Source organism: Tympanuchus pallidicinctus, unplaced genomic scaffold (genome assembly GCF_026119805.1).
Source record: "Tympanuchus pallidicinctus isolate F22 unplaced genomic scaffold, pur_lepc_1.0 scaffold7, whole genome shotgun sequence".
Classification (NCBI taxonomy): Eukaryota; Metazoa; Chordata; class Aves; order Galliformes; family Phasianidae; genus Tympanuchus; species Tympanuchus pallidicinctus.
In genome coordinates this window covers 25,628,496-25,647,082 of record NW_026294791.1, presented here as the reverse complement: position 1 = coordinate 25,647,082, position 18,587 = coordinate 25,628,496, and the positions used below count along the sequence as shown (strand labels likewise).

General features: G+C 48.3%; 1 protein-coding gene across 1 annotated transcript in view; it reads left to right on the top strand.

The window, feature by feature from the left end:
* PAPPA2 (pappalysin 2) overlaps positions 1–18,587 on the top strand; it is a 73,950-nt gene that overhangs the window by 20,373 nt on the left and 34,990 nt on the right. Inside the window, exons 4-13 of the mRNA XM_052666680.1 lie at positions 5,544–5,837; positions 6,330–6,522; positions 8,086–8,207; positions 9,176–9,668; positions 10,112–10,240; positions 10,632–10,723; positions 10,974–11,167; positions 12,368–12,502; positions 14,872–15,007; positions 15,218–15,437. Of these exons, the coding sequence (XP_052522640.1) occupies positions 5,544–5,837; positions 6,330–6,522; positions 8,086–8,207; positions 9,176–9,668; positions 10,112–10,240; positions 10,632–10,723; positions 10,974–11,167; positions 12,368–12,502; positions 14,872–15,007; positions 15,218–15,437 (2,008 nt within the window). The remainder of the gene's footprint in view (positions 1–5,543; positions 5,838–6,329; positions 6,523–8,085; positions 8,208–9,175; positions 9,669–10,111; positions 10,241–10,631; positions 10,724–10,973; positions 11,168–12,367; positions 12,503–14,871; positions 15,008–15,217; positions 15,438–18,587) is intronic.

The window sequence follows — 18,587 nt, the reverse complement described above, 5'->3', positions numbered from 1 at the left end:
TCCAGAGCAGAGCACCAAGCACCATCCACTTCCAAATCCAGCTGCAAATGTGAGGATAACTATCAAATTTAAGCCATGTTTTTATAATTTGGCTTGCTACTTGCTGAAGGCATGGTACTCTTTGGCTTCAGTGAATTCAAGGCAGCCCATAAAGGTCATCAGTCCTGGCAAGCTCCAAAATTGTTAAAACTGCAACGCTTCACTAGAACGTAAATGCCCTGTGTGTTTTCTCCTATTTCTACTGTCTCTCTTTTTTCCTGCCTCTCCCTCCTCCTCTTCAATGTTGGAGTTTTTTGGCAGAGCTCTTTACACTTTGTAGTCAAAACATCTAAAGTGTTTCTCAATAAGTTACTGGAAATAATTACTCGTGACACCTGCACAGCAGACCTAGACCTTCCGCTTTTACCAGCGTATGATGTGCGACTCTTCAGCTTTACACTACTCTTAAAGACCTGTTTTAAATCTCTTCTTTGCCAGCTTCCCTCCCTCAATGGTTTTTCAATGGCATAGTGCTACAGTCGCTAGTTGAGGAAGGCAAATCTCCATGAAATTTATTTCCTCGGCTTCCAGAAATCGTTTCCAAGGTTCGGCTTGACAATCATCTTCCTACAGCAAGTGCTTCAGCCACACGTTCTCGTCAGACCCCACCCAATGGCTTGCAAACGGTTGCACAGAAGGGAAATCAGGGTAACCACTTTAATCAAAAGCTTGCATTTAACTCTGCTCTTGGAGCCCGTGTCCAGTCAGAGCCCTTAGGCAGAGTGGCACCATCTGGAAATGTTGGATCAGGGTTTTACTGCAGAGGTTCAGGGGAAGAGGGGTGTTGGCCTGGCTCTGGTGCCAGAGCTGTGAAGTGTGAAGCTGGATCTGAACTTCTCTGAGGCTCTAGCACAGACCAAAGACTTTGGTTAGAGACTGTCCTTAGGTTTAGGTTTAATGAGCTGGGAAGGGAGGGTGACTGACTGTTCTCTGTAAACAGTAGGCTCATCAAGTGCTTCGTACCACACACAATGTATATTATTGTCAGCACAGAAAAAATTTAGGACTGAGTAGGAGGTAACTGGAGAATCTGAGTAAATGTGAAGGTACAGCAAGGAGGAAAGAGCAAGGAAATCTTAGGAGGAGTGAACAGTAACTTGAGAAAGTTCTCTGAGCTTTAAGGAACTAGCAGTGGCAGGGGGTGGTGACAGGTCCTCACAGAACAGAGGAGCCAGTCTACAACAAGACACACTCCCTCCCTCCAGCTGATTTCTGCTAGGTTCCTGTCCCTCCTGATGGTCGCATTTTAAGGCCAGCCTGTGTTCTCTCTCATCAGAGATGCCACACTCTTTGTTCCTTGCAGACATAACCCTCCACCAAAACTGTTCTCCTCTACTTCGATTCTCCTACTGAATCAGATTGGTCTTGGAGTTCTACTTGACTTCTAGAAGCTAACCTACACACTCTGCTCTCTACTTGCTTACATATCTCTACCAGAACTGGATGTCCATGGATGAATTCAAGAGAAGTACCGCAATACTTCTTTCTCCAACTCTTTTCTTCAGTTTCAACCCTTTGTCTCATCCCAACACCCACAGAATGACTGTTCTCAAGTTACTGTTCTTCACTCCACCAGTAGTTTTTCAGTCTGGGCTTTGAACTCTGTAGAAACTCTTTCATAACACCTGAGCATATCCACTGAGCAGGCCCTCTCCACATTCCTACGAGCATTTCCACTTTCCGCAATTCCTCAGCCAACTGGTAACATGATGGAAAGCACAGCAATAACAGCAAAGCAGCAAGGTCCTTTGTTGTAGTGAGGGTTTACACAAACACAACACAAGCACAGAAAGAAATAAAAAATTTCTTACCTTCAAGAGACCTCAGGTGTGGCAAGAATCTCCAGCAAGATACCCTTACCCCTCCCTCTGCCATCCCTTAAATGAGGTCAGGGAAGGAGTGGGTCCTGGCTCCATCCCTTCTGGTCACTCAGCTTCATTGCATACACCTGAGCTCTCCTGGGTTGGCCCTGCCTTCCCACCAGGTGCTCCATCACTGCTTCAAGCTGTGACTTAGCATTTCTTCTACAAAATACCGGCAAGCAGCAACTGTGCTTACTGAAGTGCAAAAGACAATGACTGACTTGGAGAACATGACCCAGCCTGTGGTGTTTCTGTAGGCCACGTTTCAGCTGCTGTATAGCTACAAGACAGAGATAACTTGCAGCCAGCCAGCTAGCAGCAGAGGCAAAATCTGAAGTCTGTTTGCACTTCTCCATGTAGCCATAATTACTACCTTGATGTTTCCACTATACTCACAGTGAGTTCTTCTCAAATTCAGCGTGTTCTTGCTTGGAATCCAGAGTTCGTATACTGAGAACTTTCTTGTGCATCTCTTTAACTACAAAAGACAGAGATGAAGAATTCCCATCCTATACAAAATTCATCCCTCCGCAACAAAAAGCCTTATCTCAGAGTCCCAGCAACACAATAATATAAACACTTTAAATTTTGTGTATCTGCAGGAGAACTGTATTTGCACAAACACGGTAGGAAGGCAACAGAATCATGAATATTTGAAGTTATAAACGTTTTCGGTGGTTATATAAGCTGAGGCCATCTTCTGTAGTTATATAAGCAGAGGCCAGCTCATATATCTGGCTGAGGTCACTGGATCCTGAAGGAGGGCCAGTCGTTCCATCAAAGGTACCTTAGGCAATGGCCATCTTCCTGTCTGACTAACGGTCATGGGTTTGTTCCATTAATTGCTGTGACTCAGTGCTTGGGGAAGGCTGGCCTGCGAGACAGGTTTAGCTTTGCAGTTTGCTGTTCCTGAGCGTGTGTTCTCTGAAAGAGCCCTGAACCAAGAGCAGTTTGGCTTCTTTGGGGTCAACGTGAAGCAGAGCCCATCTGCATTTGCTCGGTCATTACAGCCCGAAGAGCAAGGTCCTGGGACTGGGAGCTCCTGGTTGTGTAAACGGTGATCCTGGGGGTCAGGCATGAGAAGGAGGGCTCAGTTCAGTCCATCTCCCGGAGGAGAGACAGAGATGAGGGGAAGGTCTGATGTGCAGAGTGCCAGAGAGGAGACTGGTCTTGGTGCAGTGGGATGATGCAAACACTTCCATAGCTTCACAGCTAGGACCCTCCAAGATGGCAAACAAAGCATCTGGGTCTGAAGCAGGGGCTCTCTGCAGCTCTTTGCTCACCAGGAAGCTGGGGGAGAATGGAGGTTCTGGAAATCAGGCACAGTTCTCATGCTGTTTTTAATCCTGCCATCTAATTAGCCATACAAAGTACTAAAAATACAAATGTCCTCATGGAGTGTGGGGGAGGAATGGGCTAGGGGAAGCCAGCAGCGAAGAGAGAGCAATAGGGTATCCCAGCCTTGGCATCTCTCCCTCCCCTGCAACAGCTCTCTCCCTCCTTGTATTGGAATCCCATTTTTTTTTCCCCCTGTTTGGGAAGAATATCGGGTTTCTGCTGGAAGGAGGACAGTTTGGTTGCAGAGCCTCTGGTGCCCCTCTGACCGTCTCTGTGGTTAGTGCTGCAGGATGCATGCAGGGCTTTCACATTTCACTTCTTTTATTTATGAACATTATTTTCTTTCTGCATGCACATTCCTCCTTCCAGACCTTTGGGCAGGCAGCTCCCCGCCTTGTTCAGGCTTGGGTTTGGCTGCAGAGATGTCTTTTCTTTCTGTTTTGTTTTGACTAAAGTGAAAAGTAGCTTTCTCTCCCCACTGGGCTCTCCACCTATGGGGTGCCCTTTGTGTTACTTATCAGCCTGATAAATGGGAGAGGGTCAGCGTACAGAACCCTTCTGAATGAGAGGACACAACTGAACGTGGAGGTGCTGATCGAAACCAGTCATAAACCAGTCATAAACCAGTCATAAACCAGTCATAAACCAGTAGGAACAGGAGCTTATGCAGTGCAAGCTCCTTTGCTCTGGTGTTCTACAACTGGGGTGAAAGAGAACATAGCAGTGTTGTAACCATCCTTTGCTCTGGGCCGACAAACTGCCCTCCATGCAGGAGAAAGAACAACCAGCATGAGTTTTAAGCTAGGATATGGTGCCACGTCACAGCGTGTTGTTGTCTCCCACCTTTCCACACACCACACAACACAGGACACTCCATAGAAGATGCCACCCCTATTTCTTCACCCCCCCTTCAACCTGTTGGGTTTGTAAGCATTGCTCAGGACAACTCTAAGGGCTCCTTTCCAGCCCAACCCAGTGTTTGTCCAGCATGGCTCCACAAGAGGAGTCACAGTTCTGCTGATCCCCTGCCAGGGACACTGTGATCTGGAGGCAGCCCTCTCTTGGAAGGAATGCCCTGTACTCGAGGACATGAGGGAGTCTGGTAGTGCACGGAGCTGATTCAGGAGCAGAATTCAAGCTGTCCATGCTGTGGCTGGAGATGGGATCACACCGTGGCCCTCTGCCAGTTTTAACTTTGTTGGCAGGGGCAGCAATCAGAAGCAAAGATGCAGTAGCCGAAACTTTGCTGCGAGGTAGCTGGCACAGAAAATCCTCCAGGGTCTTGCAAAGGAGGGAGCAAGCTGTGTCAGAGCCAACTATACACTACACTGCCATTCAGGAAAGCTAGGTTAACAGCAGTGGGATAAAACCAGCTTGCCATGCCATTCTGCTTTTGCTCCTGCACCATAGGCAGCGTGGAGGAGATAGGGGAGCAAGGAAGGGGGAGGAGATGGCTACTGAAAAGCAAGAGAACAGGGAGAAAGGAAGAAGAGTTTCCACTGAGGTCTCCATTTGGGCAGAATAAAGAAAAGGAAGGAAGAGAGGAGAAGAGGGAGAAGTTTTGTTCTGGAGCACCCAGCATGGGCAGTTTCCCAGCAGGTGTGGCATACAGCCATTACAGAACTTGCACCCTGGAGCAGAAGTCAGAGATGTTGGCATTGAGCAAAGGCTCTGCTCCTTTTAGCTTTCCTCAGCATCACTGCTCCCTGCTTTTCTCACTGCAGGCAGGTGGGCAGGAAGGAGAAACGCTGTGTCCTGCAGGGTGTTTGGGACAAGGTCAGCATGGACCTGCCCCTGCTTTTCAGTCTTCTTTTGGGCTCATGCTGAATGTTGCTTCCAGCTGGCAAAGGCAAGTGTGTCAGGACTTTGCTAAGCACTTGTTCTCCTCTTCTGCCTTAGGAGCAGACATGCTTTAGCCACCTGAGCCTGTAGGCAAGCTGTCTAACCCAGGGGGAGATCTTTTGTCCTCTGGTTCAAAAGACAATCACTGCAGACTCATTACATTTGCTCTGGCTTCAGACTTTGCTTGGAGTTGTGTGCACCAAAGCAGATGCTGACTTATGGGAAAAGACACAGAGGGAAATGCTAGCTGAAATTATTGAAAGCTTTGAGGGCGTCAGTGTGAAAAAAGAGGAGAAACCACTCGATCTTTTCCTGCGGGAACGGTGGATATGTCCACCTTCAGGTCCGAATCTGGCATCTCAGCTGTGACCTGAGCAGCACAGAGTTTCAATCAGCACAGGTGAGTCACTGCAGCCTGCTGTCACTTTATGCTCATGATGTTCTCTGTGCTTGCAATTTCAGGTGGCGTTGTCCTCAACCCTGCGTATTATGGCGTGCCTGGCCACACGAACACCATGATCCACGAGGTGGGGCACGTCCTGGGGCTGTACCACGTCTTCAAGGGAGTGAGCGAGCGGGAATCTTGTGATGATCCCTGCAGGGAGACAACTCCATCTATGGAGACAGGAGACCTCTGTGCTGACACTGCCCCGACCCCAAAGAGCAAGCTCTGCCGGGACCCAGACCCTACCAACGACACCTGTGGCCAGATGTACTTCATGGGAACACCCTTCAACAACTACATGAGTTACACTGGTGAGCTGCTAGAAATTGGAAGGGGTGAGCGTTGCTAGTAAGCCGGGTTTCTCTTCCTTCCACCCTCACACACAGCCCCCCTTTTCGTGTGCTCCTCTCTGGTGGGCAGGGATGCGACAGGCTGAGGTCAACACGTAAGAATGTAAAGTCGGACCTTCGCGTTCAGCCCTTTGGGTTCTATTTCTAAGGGCGTGCTGAGATGGGACGGTGTTCCTCCTATCAGCATAGGAGCACCGAAGCCCGCAGAGCAATTCTGCTGTATGGCAGGGTGATGGGCCTCGCAGATCGGAGCCGCCGTGCGGCTGCTGAGGCAGCGCCATCTTGTGGCATTGGGGACACACGACACCAGCGAAGCCTGGCCGGGGAGCCGCAGGCGTCTCGCACTCATCCCCCAAAAGAGCGTTTGGGGATCGGGGAAGGTGCACGCTGCCGTGCCCCCCATCCAGTCCTTGCCACCCCCAGCCCGACCTATATATTTCCCTTCGTTCCCAGACGATGACTGCACCAACACCTTCACCCCCAACCAAGTGGCCCGGATGCATTGCTACCTGGACCTGGTGTACCAGCGCTGGAGCCAGGGCAAGAAGCCCACGCCCATCCCCATCCCACCAATGGTCACGGGGCAGACGCAGGATTCCCTCAGCATCTACTGGCTGCCCCCCATCAGCGGTGTGATCAACGAGAGGTGAGAGCTGCTGCTGTCATGGTTGCTGCAATGGTCTGGGGCTTGCACAAGATCCTGATGAAGGGTCCAAGAAGACCTCTGAGGTCCAGACTCAATCTTAAAGCTCTCTGCCCATATGCTGCAGCTGAAGCCTCATGAGCGATGTTCTCCTTGCATTGGCTTGAATGAGTGGGGATCTGCTGGCAAAGCTGCTCAGCACAGAGCTGGGAGGTGGACAGGAGCCTTTCTGGAGTCGGTGAAGGCTTTGAGGGGGCTGGCATGCCTTTCACACCCCCCGCCAGCTGGCAAGCCTCAGCCCATCCATACGGGCAGCCATCCCTGCAGCTGCCTGGTGATGAGGGGAGATACACAGCCCCCAACCTTTCCCTGCCCCTGGGCAGCTCCAGCAGAGCCCCCTGCTATGAGAGCAGGCTGCTGCACCAGGCTTTGCCACCAGCCTTCTGCTGTCAGGGTGCTGGGAGGGGAAGCCAAGGAGCGATGGGAGGCGATGCCAATTCTTAAACCCAAGAGTGCAATCACGGAATGAAAAATGAGCTTCATTTAGCACTTATTGTATAAAATAGCCATTTACTAGGAGGAAATGCAGCCTTGTGGTTAAGGCAGGGAGCTGGAACCGCAAAAGCTGGGTTTCGTTCCCAGTGCTGTCACAGGCTCCCGGTGTAAGTAACTGGGGCTAAGTCAGGAAACATTTCAAGCAGGAGAAACAATGCTGAGGAATCAGAGTCATTGAGCTAGAGAGCTGTGCACAGCCTCAGTGTCTTCTCTTCCTCCTGATAGTGCTGGGAGGTCAACGGAGATCTGGACAAGCCTCCAGCACTTCTGCTAAGCAGCCCCTCTTACTAAAACTGTCCAGTTTCCACCAGGTTTCAGGTCTGTGCTTTTATTACTGGACAAGAGGAGACTCTGAAGTTGTTTTAAAGATTTTTTGCAGAGCTGTCCTTTGCAGTTCAAACAAAAAACATTGTCTAAGGGCAGCTGGGTCAAGCAGAGGGTCTGTGCTCTCTGCTTTCTCAAATAAATGGTGATGGGCAAGAGCCTGACCCCTGCCCAGACATGAGAGCCTCACAGTGCTCATGGCCTTGAGTCAACCCAACAAATCACTTTGGTGGGACTGGAGCAGTTTGTGAGCAGACTCTTCCAGGACTCTATGGGACTACCCAGAGGGAATCTTAGAATCATGACATTTGAAAAAAGACCTCGAAGGACATCTAGTCCAACTATCAACCCACTCCACCATGCCCACCAAACCACGTCACTCAGTGCCACGTCTCCACAGTTCTTCAACACCTCAAGAGACAGTGACCCCACCACCTTCCTGGCAGCTTGTTTGAATGCCTTGCCACTCTTTCTGAGAATATATATGTTTTTTTCTAATACCCAATCTGAACTTCCCTTGGCACAACTTGAGGCCATCCCCTTTTGTCCTATTGCTGTTACCTGGGAGAAGAGGCTAGACCCCTAGAACGAAATCTTGGTAGACTACGATCCTGCCTGGGTAAACTTGGATGGTAAATGAACTGGTCACAATTACACATGTTGTTCCTCTGCATCTCTGGTCTGCAGGGAACTGGACCCGCTCTGCGATGACTGTGCTGAGGACGGCACTTTTCGGCAATACGTGCACGAGGCCTCATCCCCTCGGGTCTGTGATTCCTCTGGCTACTGGACCCCAGAAGAAGCAGAAGGTAAACTCTTCTCTTTCCTTGGCTGTGAATCCCCCGAGCAGAGATGAGATTGGAAAAAGAAAATGGAGCCTTTCTCTGAGAGAGCTAATTGTCTGCTTGTCAGGGAGGCTCACTAATGCAGGAGAACAAATGAAGCGATCTCACAGGCTGTCTGTAGTGTCCATGCTGTTGTTGGAATGTGTGGATCCAGAGGACCTGCTGGTTCTGTGCATTTGCATGTGCATCAGCCACCAAGGCTGACAGAAAATGAGTGAGGGCTGAGAAAGTACAGCTTAGACTTCATTGTCCCCATGGATTGAAGCCCATGCACTGAGAACACGAGTGTCAGGATGTAGCTGATGCTCAGCATCTGAAAACTCATCTCTAGATTTTGCATTTCATGGGATTATCGCTTGCCAGCAGTACAAATCACACACACATGCACAAAGGCAAGTTGAAGAAATACACAAATTTGTGCTTATTCAGTGATACCAAACAAATGAAAGCTTGGCTCATTTATCTTCAGTGGTTCCTGTTTCCCCCGCCTGTCTGATTCACTGGCAAATTAAAACTACAGCTGGAAGTATTAGATGTTATTTTCTCCTTTGCATCAGCCTGTAATTACCACAAGCGCATGTTGGCTCTGTTGAAAAAGAGACAGGTTTGGGATTTTTTAGAAGACTGATGCAGGCTTTAAACAGATGCAGGCTTTGAACTACTGGGCCCCAGGGGATGCTTGCAGTTTTTGGTGAAGATGAGAGTATTTCACTACACAAGAAATCTGGTGATGCTTGGTGGGACTGAAAGCCCAGAGCTACCTTTCTCCTGCTGAGTACAATAGAATTGCACTAGGTCTGCACCTGATGCAGCATGCATCTCCTCATCTCCATTGGTTGAATGGCAGTAAGACAAGACTATGCAGATCTGATGCTTGTGTGTGTAACCAGGAGGTGGGTCCTCACCTCTTGCTCTTCACTCCTCCTGCCCAGGCCCCCCAGATGTGGACCAGCCCTGTGAGCCCAGCCTGCAGGCCTGGAGCCCGGAACTCCACCTCTACCACATGAACATGACAGTGCCCTGTCCCCAGCCAGATGGCTGCATCCTGGAGCTACGCTTCCTGCACCCTGTCTACCCCGACTCCCTCACTCTCTGGACCACGTACCTCTCCACAGATGCTCCCAAGGCACTGGCTGACATTGAAATCCTGATGGAGCAGGGGGAGTCCATCCATTTAGGCCCGCTGGACACTTACTGTGATGTTCCCTTTACCGTAAAGCTCAACATCCACAAAAAGGTGTCCGGGGTCAAAATCTACACCTTTGACGAGAGGATGGAGATAGACACAGCCCTGCTGACCTCCCTCCCTCACAGTTCCCTCTGCTCCTCCTGTAAGCTCATCCAGTACCGTGTCCTCCGGGATCCCCCTTTTGCCAATGGTTCCCCTGCCACCTCTGTGCAGGTGCACCGTGAGTTTGTCGACACGTGAGTGCTGCCTTTTGGTGCCAGTGTGAGTTCTTATTGTGAGAACTGCCACGCTCAATGCTGTGAGCAGATTCCTTGTTCAGAGTTCAGGAAGCCTGCTGCAGCCCCATTGTGCTAGCACAGCCCTTGCTAACGAGAAGCAGCTCGTTAAACCCAGAAACATAACCAGTAAAATGATTGTTAGAGTTAATGCAACTTCTCCCCAGCTCAGACCCTAGGGGAAAAAAAAAAAAAAAAAAAAAAGGCAGGCCCCTCTGCATGACATAGCAGCAACCCTCTTCCCACAGCCCCTGCCTCTGGCATTTTAATGTACGAAGACATATATCAAACCATGATGCTGCCTGGGTACAGACATATGATTTTTATAGCCTGGGTGAGCAAATTTGTTGCAGATGAATGGATTCTTCTCTCCTGCTCTTTGTTCATGCTTTCTGTTCCTGCAGGGAAGTTACCCCTGGGCAAGTGTACCGCTATCAGGTGCAGGCAGTATCTGGAACAACCTTGGGAGAAGCATCCCCACCACTCGTACATGTCCATGGAGCACCCTACTGTGGGGATGGAAAGGTGACTGTGTAAGTCAAGAAACCCCTTCCTCTCAGTGGAGGGTCTTGAAGCTGTTGGGTCACCCTGCTCCAAAGAGAATCATTGGGTTGGTCCTCCAGTGACGGGTATATGACTGTTGAGTCCTCCCATCAGAATGGGCTATAGAGCTTATGTTTGTGAAACATCGCATGTAAAGGAGATGGAGGCACTCTGTGTGAGGGGCAGGGTCTGGATGAGCAATCCAACCTGAACACTCTCCCTTTTTTAATCTCCTGGAAAGATGTGTCCCCTTACTTTATTTCACATGTTGTCCTTCTTTGGAAATGGACCCAAGATATGGAGCCCTCACTTGTCATTAGGAAGAAGCACCTAGGAAATGTGAGTCAAAGGTGTGAAAAAATCCTACTGTGGTCCTTATAGGAGCCTGGAAGAAGAATGTGATGATGGGGATTTGCTGGATGGAGATGGCTGTTCCAGGAAATGTAAAAAGGAAAAAGGCTTCAACTGTGTGGGTGAGTCCAAATGGATTTAGGCAACCTTACTCAGCAGGAGTTAAGCAGTGAACTACTCACACCTCCCTCATTGCAGTCCATAGCACCACATCACAATAAAATGTCAGTCTGCAGCTGGGGTCATCTCCAAGGCATGCCAGGTCCTTGAGATGGGAAATCCCAAGGCCAAGTGGCCAGCATGCCTCCTAGGACAGGAAATATGTGTGGCTGGATATCAGTTTGTAAGCAGGGCATTATCCATCTCCTCTAGGGGAGCCAAGCCTGTGCTATGTGCATGATGGAGACGGTGTGTGTGAGCCCTTCGAGAAAACCACCAGTGTCATGGACTGTGGTCCCTACACACCAGATGGATTCATGGACCTGTGGGCAGCAAAAGCTTTTGCCTCTCATCAGGATGAGAAGTCCTGCCCTGTTTCCTTGGTCACCGGAGAGCCCATTGCAAAGGTGAGATTAGGCATGATAAAAATTAAAAAAAAATAAAAATAAAAAAGTCTTTAGGTCTTTTCTAGCAATGTCCATGTAGTAAAGCTGGGGAATTCACTGCCTGTGCAGGAGTGTACTAAAGAAGAAATAAAAAAAAATAAAAATAAATCAGTGCAACTCTGGACTACTTGTGTTCCCATGCAGAGAGCCAGCAAATGACTGGGACATTTCTTACATCCCTCTTTCAGCAGTTCCTAGGGCCAGGAACTGCAGTGCATGGAGGTCTCATCCAAACAAGGAGCATCTCCTCTGTACCATACAGTTTGACAAATAGTGACCACCCCATCCCATCAGCTTGATGTGCAACTTGGAGCGTATGAGCAGTGCTATAAAGTCAAATAAATAAATAAATAGAATACCCTATAAGGTGAGGGCCTGAAAGGATAAAAATCACACATGCATCAACATCTGCATTGCTCTCAAGCTCTCTGTTCTGGAGCCAAGCAAAAATCAATGGGAGAATTCCCATCTTTCATATAGGTTTTGGAGCAGGGCCCTGGAGGTCTAGAACGGGATTTCACATGATCAGTTTTAACATAATGTGTGTGTATTCTTTGCTAACAAACTGAAGAAGGGGAAGAAGCGTAGAGAGGGCACATATTTAGCTATCTGCACATGCACTTCAGTTGACCTAATGTAAGGCACATCCTTCACAAGATCCAAATCATCATTAAATTGTTAGTTCACGTGTTTAGTGAGCAGCCTTGGCCTCAGGTGCCTGCTGCTCTAGGAGGACACGTACTTATCTCCTAGGCTTTGTCCTGCAGGCCTATGGAGATGGCTGAGGTTACTGATGTGGCTGAAATCTGGCATTCAGGCAAACAGTTTGCATCTTCAGATCTTGTTGACTCAGTCACAGAGACTGTGGTCCTCCTACCATCCTAGAGCCTGGTCATTAGCCCCACAGGTGCTACCTCGAGATCTTATTTACAGCATCCTAAAAGGACAAAAGTCTAATGTGCATGTGGTGGATGTTTAGCTGTCAGTCCCACAAACTAACTACCTTCATGCTAGGAAATACCATATCTCTGCTTCATATTGCATTGTGCCTTACTTTAGAGAATAAGAGAACTTGCAAAACCTTTCTCCCACTTTCTTCTCTTCTTTCTGTATTAAAAAAAAAAAAAAAAAAAAAGCAAACCAGAAATGCTCTCCTTTCAGGCATGTAAATCCTACCTTCACGCTGTGCCAAAGGACCTTTCCCAGGCTGCTTGGTTCCCATGCGCTCCCAGCCAAGAGAATGCTCAGGATCCAGATGAGAAGATGCCCTTGAGTGGAGAGAGAGTTTGGCTGAAGGTAAGCAAGGTGTGCAGTCAGGGATGAGAGGATTCGCTTGCCTTTGCCCCAGCACTTTGGTGACCAGAGCCACTTCTTTTCTGTCCTTCTGTAGGAGCTATAGGAGTCTTAACTGCTGCTCAGATAGGACTGTGTACCTCACTGAACTCTTTGTAAAGCCCACAGCAGCCAGCCACGGTATGCAGGTGCTGCCCCTGCTCACCCCATACCAGTCCTGGGGACTTTGGGGCTTTCAGGAGAGAGCCTGGAGCATCAGACCTCTTCATCCCAGCAGGCAGAGGAGCAGGGAATGGAAGAGCCAAGGGTTAGACCTAAGTGATTTTTACAGCGCTGATTTTCTGGCTGCCGTGGTGCAGAGGTTTCATGGCTCCTGTCTGGTGTTGCTGGAAAGCTGGGCTTGCTGCCTCCTTGCAGCCTGAGGAACACCTGGCCTGCATTGCTGGAGGCCTTTTACACAGCACATCAGCCTGGGGCTCTCAGAATCACACGGCAGAACCATAGAACAGCTTCAGCTGGAAAGGGCATTAAAAATCATCTTATTCCAACCCTCTGCTGTGTGCAGGGCTGCCACCCACTCAAACCAGAGTCAAACTTTGTTGCTGCCTCTCTACCCTCTGAGCTCCTCTGTTTCTCCAAAGAGATTCCTTAAACTGTTGTGTTTTTTTTTCCCTTCCTTCTGTCTGTGCTCACAACCTACTTTCCAGCTTCAGTCTGTAGTGCCAGCCATGACAAATGAACCTACTTTCTTCTTTTGCTAAGCACGAAGGCAGAAATCTCCCTCTGCCCTACCTAGATGAAAGCTTGCTCTCCACCTCTCACCAGGGGTTAAAGCATGTTCCAGTTTTATTGGAGCTTGTGGTCAGTTCTCTTCCTCTATGGATGTTTATATTAAAGACTTTCATTACTGGTTCTCCATGCTCTCTTTAAGAGTGCTATTATTTTCCATCCATAAAATTATTTATGGACTAGTAATAAATATGCCTCTTTTTTTCTCCTTTTTTTTTTTTTTTTTTTTTTTTTTCCTTAATAGTTTGCCTGATTGGTAACATATTGGGTTGGGAAAGATGGATTCCTGTTGACAATTTACTTAGCACACCCGCCTGCATGGCCAGGAACTGTTCACACATGCATGTGCACAGTTTCATGGCTACCAATCCCCATGGCCATTTTAGAGCTGCACCTGTGTCATGAAGGCTAAAAACATGCCACAAGGCTTGTCATAGGGTAGGAATTACTTCCCACTATCTTGCTGAAGAGGTGGCACCAATGAGCAAGGGAAACTTTGGGTCAGGCTGTAGGCAGGCTGAGGGCAAGAGGTGCACATGGCTGTGCCACCTAATGAGGCATCTACTGTGCAGATGGGAATAATTACCATTTGCAGATCTGTGGCCATGCTTTGTTCTCTGTTTCCAACACATCTGAGGAAGAGAGGAATCAAAATCACTTGGAGGCAAGTCAGGATGCGTAACACACAGGAAATTAAACGGGAAGGGGGAGAGAGAGGGAGAAGAGAAATTAAGATAGCTTGCTGTGGTCAAGCATGAAATATGTAAAAATAAATTAAAAATATGAAGAAAAAAAAAAAAAAAGGAAAGAACTGGGATGTTAAATGAGTCAGCTGCTGTGGCTTTAACTTGGGGCCACTCTGCAGGCTGGCAGATCTGAGCTGATGCAGAAGGATTTCTTTTGCTCCAGTCTATGCCAATGTCTCTTCCACCCTTTGTATGCTGAGTGAGGATGGGGAACAGTGGGAATAACACCTTCCTCAGCCCCATACCAGCACTGGGGTAGAGCCGAATCCCACAATAACTATAAGCAATGCCTGATGTGATCACCTGTGACTTCTCCCAAACACAGCTTTGCTTTGAATTCCTGGGATCCAAGTAAACCTACGTTCAACAGAAACATTCTGTAGAGTGGAACTGAATCAAAACACATCTTGGTGCCAGGGCAGGGGAGAAAAACATTGCTACCCTCTTACTTCCAAGGAACATCTGCCCCACCATACTCAATGGCATGCATTTCCTGGTTGTCTCCTGTAGCTTTCATGGCTGCAGACAAGCAGGAAGCTGTTGGCTCCTTGAGCAGGCAGGACATTCTGCCACAAATCTTTCCCCATGCTGACTGACAGACAGCCCACAGTCACTCCAAGTGCTGGGGCCAGTTCTCATCCTCCACAGAAATATTGCAGTGGTGCTATTCGTGGCTGTGCTCTCTAGATGCACCACTTGTGGTGTGCATGGAAGGTGAGAGAGGGGGCTGTCTGGGTTTTGGTTAAGAGCTGCCCTAGTCCACCTCTCTCCCTCGGGATCACAAAGGTTACATTAGGTGTCCTCGCTCTCAGGGTCTCCTTTGCTCTCCTTGCCCAGGTGTGCTTCGAGAGACCCGTGGTGCCAACCACCGTCCTACTCTTCCTGGCCTCTGATGGCACCATCTCAAGCAACCAGCACAAACCCCGGGTGACCGTCCAGCTGGGTGATGTGGATGGGCTGAATCACTCTTTGGGTGAGCATCCTGTCCATAGTGTCTCGGTAGGGACACTGGCAGCCATCTGTCACTGATTTGGGAGCTGGTATCCCTCTTTCACCTTGCAACACTTTCTGCTTCCCAAACATTGTTCCAAGCTGATCCATTGGAATGTATGGGCAAGCAGGAGAAGAAAACCAAAACGAGAGAAAGAGCTCCCAGCTAGCAACTTCTTTCTACTTCTTGCAGGAACACATGAGCTGTCATGCCAGCAAAACCCACTCATCATTAGCGTGACCCACGGGCAGGAGCCACCATCCCTCTGGGCTGGATCAATGCTGCTTAACTTCTCCTCACCACTTGTGGGCATTGCAGCTGTGGCCCTACGGACACTGGCTGTGCCTAGCCCCTCCGAGCCCCCCATCTGCCTGCTGCAGCACAAGGAAGGACATGGCCAGCAACGCTACAGGTATTGCCTCCCCAGGTTCTTCTCCAGGGGCTCTGGGCTTCAATTATAATGTTTTTACATCTATATGCTTGCAAGCATGAACTTGAGTGGTGGGATTGGATCTGATGGCTTTCAGAGCTCCCTTCCAACCCCAACAATCGTGATTCACTCTTTGAGTTTTTTCACGGCTATTCTCTGGTGGGTTTGGAGCTGTCACTGGAAAGTCCAGTGTCAGTAGACTCAATTTGTTTATATTGCTGTGGAGGAAAAAGGGCTGGGGGAAAAAAAATAGCATATGGCCTGTGCATCTGTATAGAGCTACATTAAAGGGCTATTTCCTAATGGCAAAACAAAGTTCTCCCTTCTAAGAAGTTGTTAGTGAAGGGTACTGAAGCTGAAACGTGGGTTTCTTCTATATACGCTTTACCAACATCAAGATCATCAAAACCAACTGTTGACCAGTCATCATCGTGTGCAATACAACATCATCTTATCTCACCCCATTCTTCCACACACCACTGGGCACATTGATCCCCACTGCAGCTGGCACCCTCCCTGTGCTGACTTGTGCTGCCTCACTACAATTTGCTGGTATGACAGTAGCAGCCACACGCTAATTAATTGATGTCAGGCACCCAACGGTGCCCACCTGTCTTTGTAAAGCTGTGAATGAGAGGCAATGTTTACAGAATGGGGAGCTCTTTCCAAGCAAGGAAAGTGAGGAAAACACAAGGAAGGACCAATATCCAACATAGACTAAGCCAAGAGCACTCCAGAAATGCAGATGCAAGGAAGATGAGGGGGATTGTGCTCAGGTTCATCCAGGAGGGGCAGTGGGGCTGGCAGCCCCTGGTTATTAAATCCCTGAACTGGGAGTGCTGTGTTTGAGCATGAGCTTTTGTGGAAGCACTGAGAACAAAGGGCTCTGGCTGGGGTCATCATATCACTGCTGCCATCCTTACTTTTCTTCTGTTGATGACCCTGGATGGACAAACATCCCTGATAATGAATGTGTGTGTGTGCGCCTGTCTAAAAGCTTGTGTGATCATGGTACGATTGATTTATGTTGAGCCCTGGAAGCTGTGAATATCCTGCAGTTGCTTTTGACTTTTTTTTTTTTTAAAGTGCATGTGTGATTTATACAGAAACATAAATCAAGGTGAGTCAGCATATAAATATTATTCTCAGCCTTACATTAAAGGATCAGTGTCCACCTGAAATGCAGACTGTTTCCTCCTGGTAGCTGTTAGAGCTATGTACACACATGCTTCCAAGCCCCCAGCCAATTGATGTGGTTTTTCAATTACGTTTTCTCATCTTTTTAAAATAATTTTTATTCTCTCATTGCTTGGGAGCTTCCCATCCCCCCTCAGAAGTGACTGAAAGGAGGAGCAGACTAACCAGACATAGCTGAGCATTGCTTGTGCATGGGCAGATGTAAAAGGACAAATAGCAGAAAGTGAATGTTATTCTCTTGAAAGCTCCATAGAAACACATAGCTGGTGAAAGAGGAGGAAGTCCAAGGTCCTGTCAACTTATTTCTGTTAGACATCAGCAGCTCCACAGCAGGGAGGATTCCTAGGCACATCCCACCTGTGGGAAAAGCATTCTGAGTCTCCCACAGCCAACAGGCTCAAGTGATGAAGTGCAAGCCTGCTTCCCTAGCACCAAAGCACACAGTGCCTGCTGTCCCCTGCAAATGACCATGGAAGGACCCAATGGGACCCTTGAGCCTCCCCTCTCTTTTCTCTTGCCTGCAGCACTGAGATTTGAAGGTGTAGTGCCACAGCTGGGCAAGAGGAAGGCAGCCAAGGAGCTGGTCTTTGGAGAAGACATATTCTAGAGTGGCTTCTCCTGGCCAGAGATTCCAGCCATTAGCAGAGGTTGGGCGCAGGGCTGAAATAATCCAAATTACACTGTCTGAAGATGTTTCTGCTCATCAGCCAGGCTGCAAGAACACCCAAGTGGTTCTCTTCAGCTCTCTGTTGCCATGAGGCAGCTTCAAGCACCCCAAACATGGGCTGTTTGCCTCTTTGCATGGCTTTCCCTGACCAGCTGTGAGGTGATAGCATGTCAAGTTACAGCTTATGCTTGTGCCCTTAGTAAACACACTGAGCAAATCAGATCCACAGAGTCTTAGGAGTAGGAAGTGTTATTTATAGTATTACTCTCTTGGATAAGAGGCTTGAGTATTTAAAGGAGGGTTAAGCTCTAACCTCCAGTACCTACCTACCTCTAGTGGTCTCACTAATAATAAAGGATCTGCCTCTGCTAAGGCAGGAAATATCCAAGTGGTGGTTCCCCCCCCCCCCCCCCTCATTGTATTCTTTAAAATCTATTTCATCTCCAAAACAAATGTACAGTGGTATTTCTCCTGTTATTATTACTCCTGTTTTTCAGGAGTAATAATTGGTTTCCCATAAAGACAGGTGGAGTCTGGGGAAAAAAAAATCCCCTATAAAAAGAAAAACAACAGTATTATAAATTCTTAAGAGGTTTAGAGATATTTGACTGTAAAAGATCACAGAAGATCTGTATTATTCCAGTAAAGAGCTGAATGGACCATTCACACGCACCTAGCTTCACGTACACAGTATGTGCATGTAAGTGCTTTCCTAAAATAACCCAAGAGAGGGACAGTAACAAAAGCAAGAAAGAAATGAGGTTTGCTGACTTTGGTCTAGAAATGCTCATTGCCAAAATAATAAATATGGTGGCTTGGTACTTCTGTAATGTTTTTCATCTTGAAGGATCTCAAAGTGCTTTGCAGGCTTAGGAAAACAAAGGGGTTGCATTTTTGCTGGTGAAATGCAGCAGGCATCAGACACTAGGAAAGCACATCTGTGTTTGGAGGAAAGAGCTGCCTTCTCTTTTCAGAGCTGCTTTGGCCATCACAGGTGGAAGAGCAAGACCACAGCAGGTAGTTGTCCCTCCTCACACATAGCTTCCAGCACCACAAATCCCCTCTCCACTGTCTCTGCAAGCAGCCAGGGCACATTTTTGCCTTCTGAACACAATTAAAATAGGGCAAGGTCAAGCAGAAATCAGGCTTTTAATGAGTGTCCTGAGAATTCCCATCTGCAGATACGGGCGTGCCCAATGTGAAGCCTGACCCAGGGACTCTCCTTTGGGATTGTCCCTTCCCAACCTTAGCAACCCCAAGCTGCACCC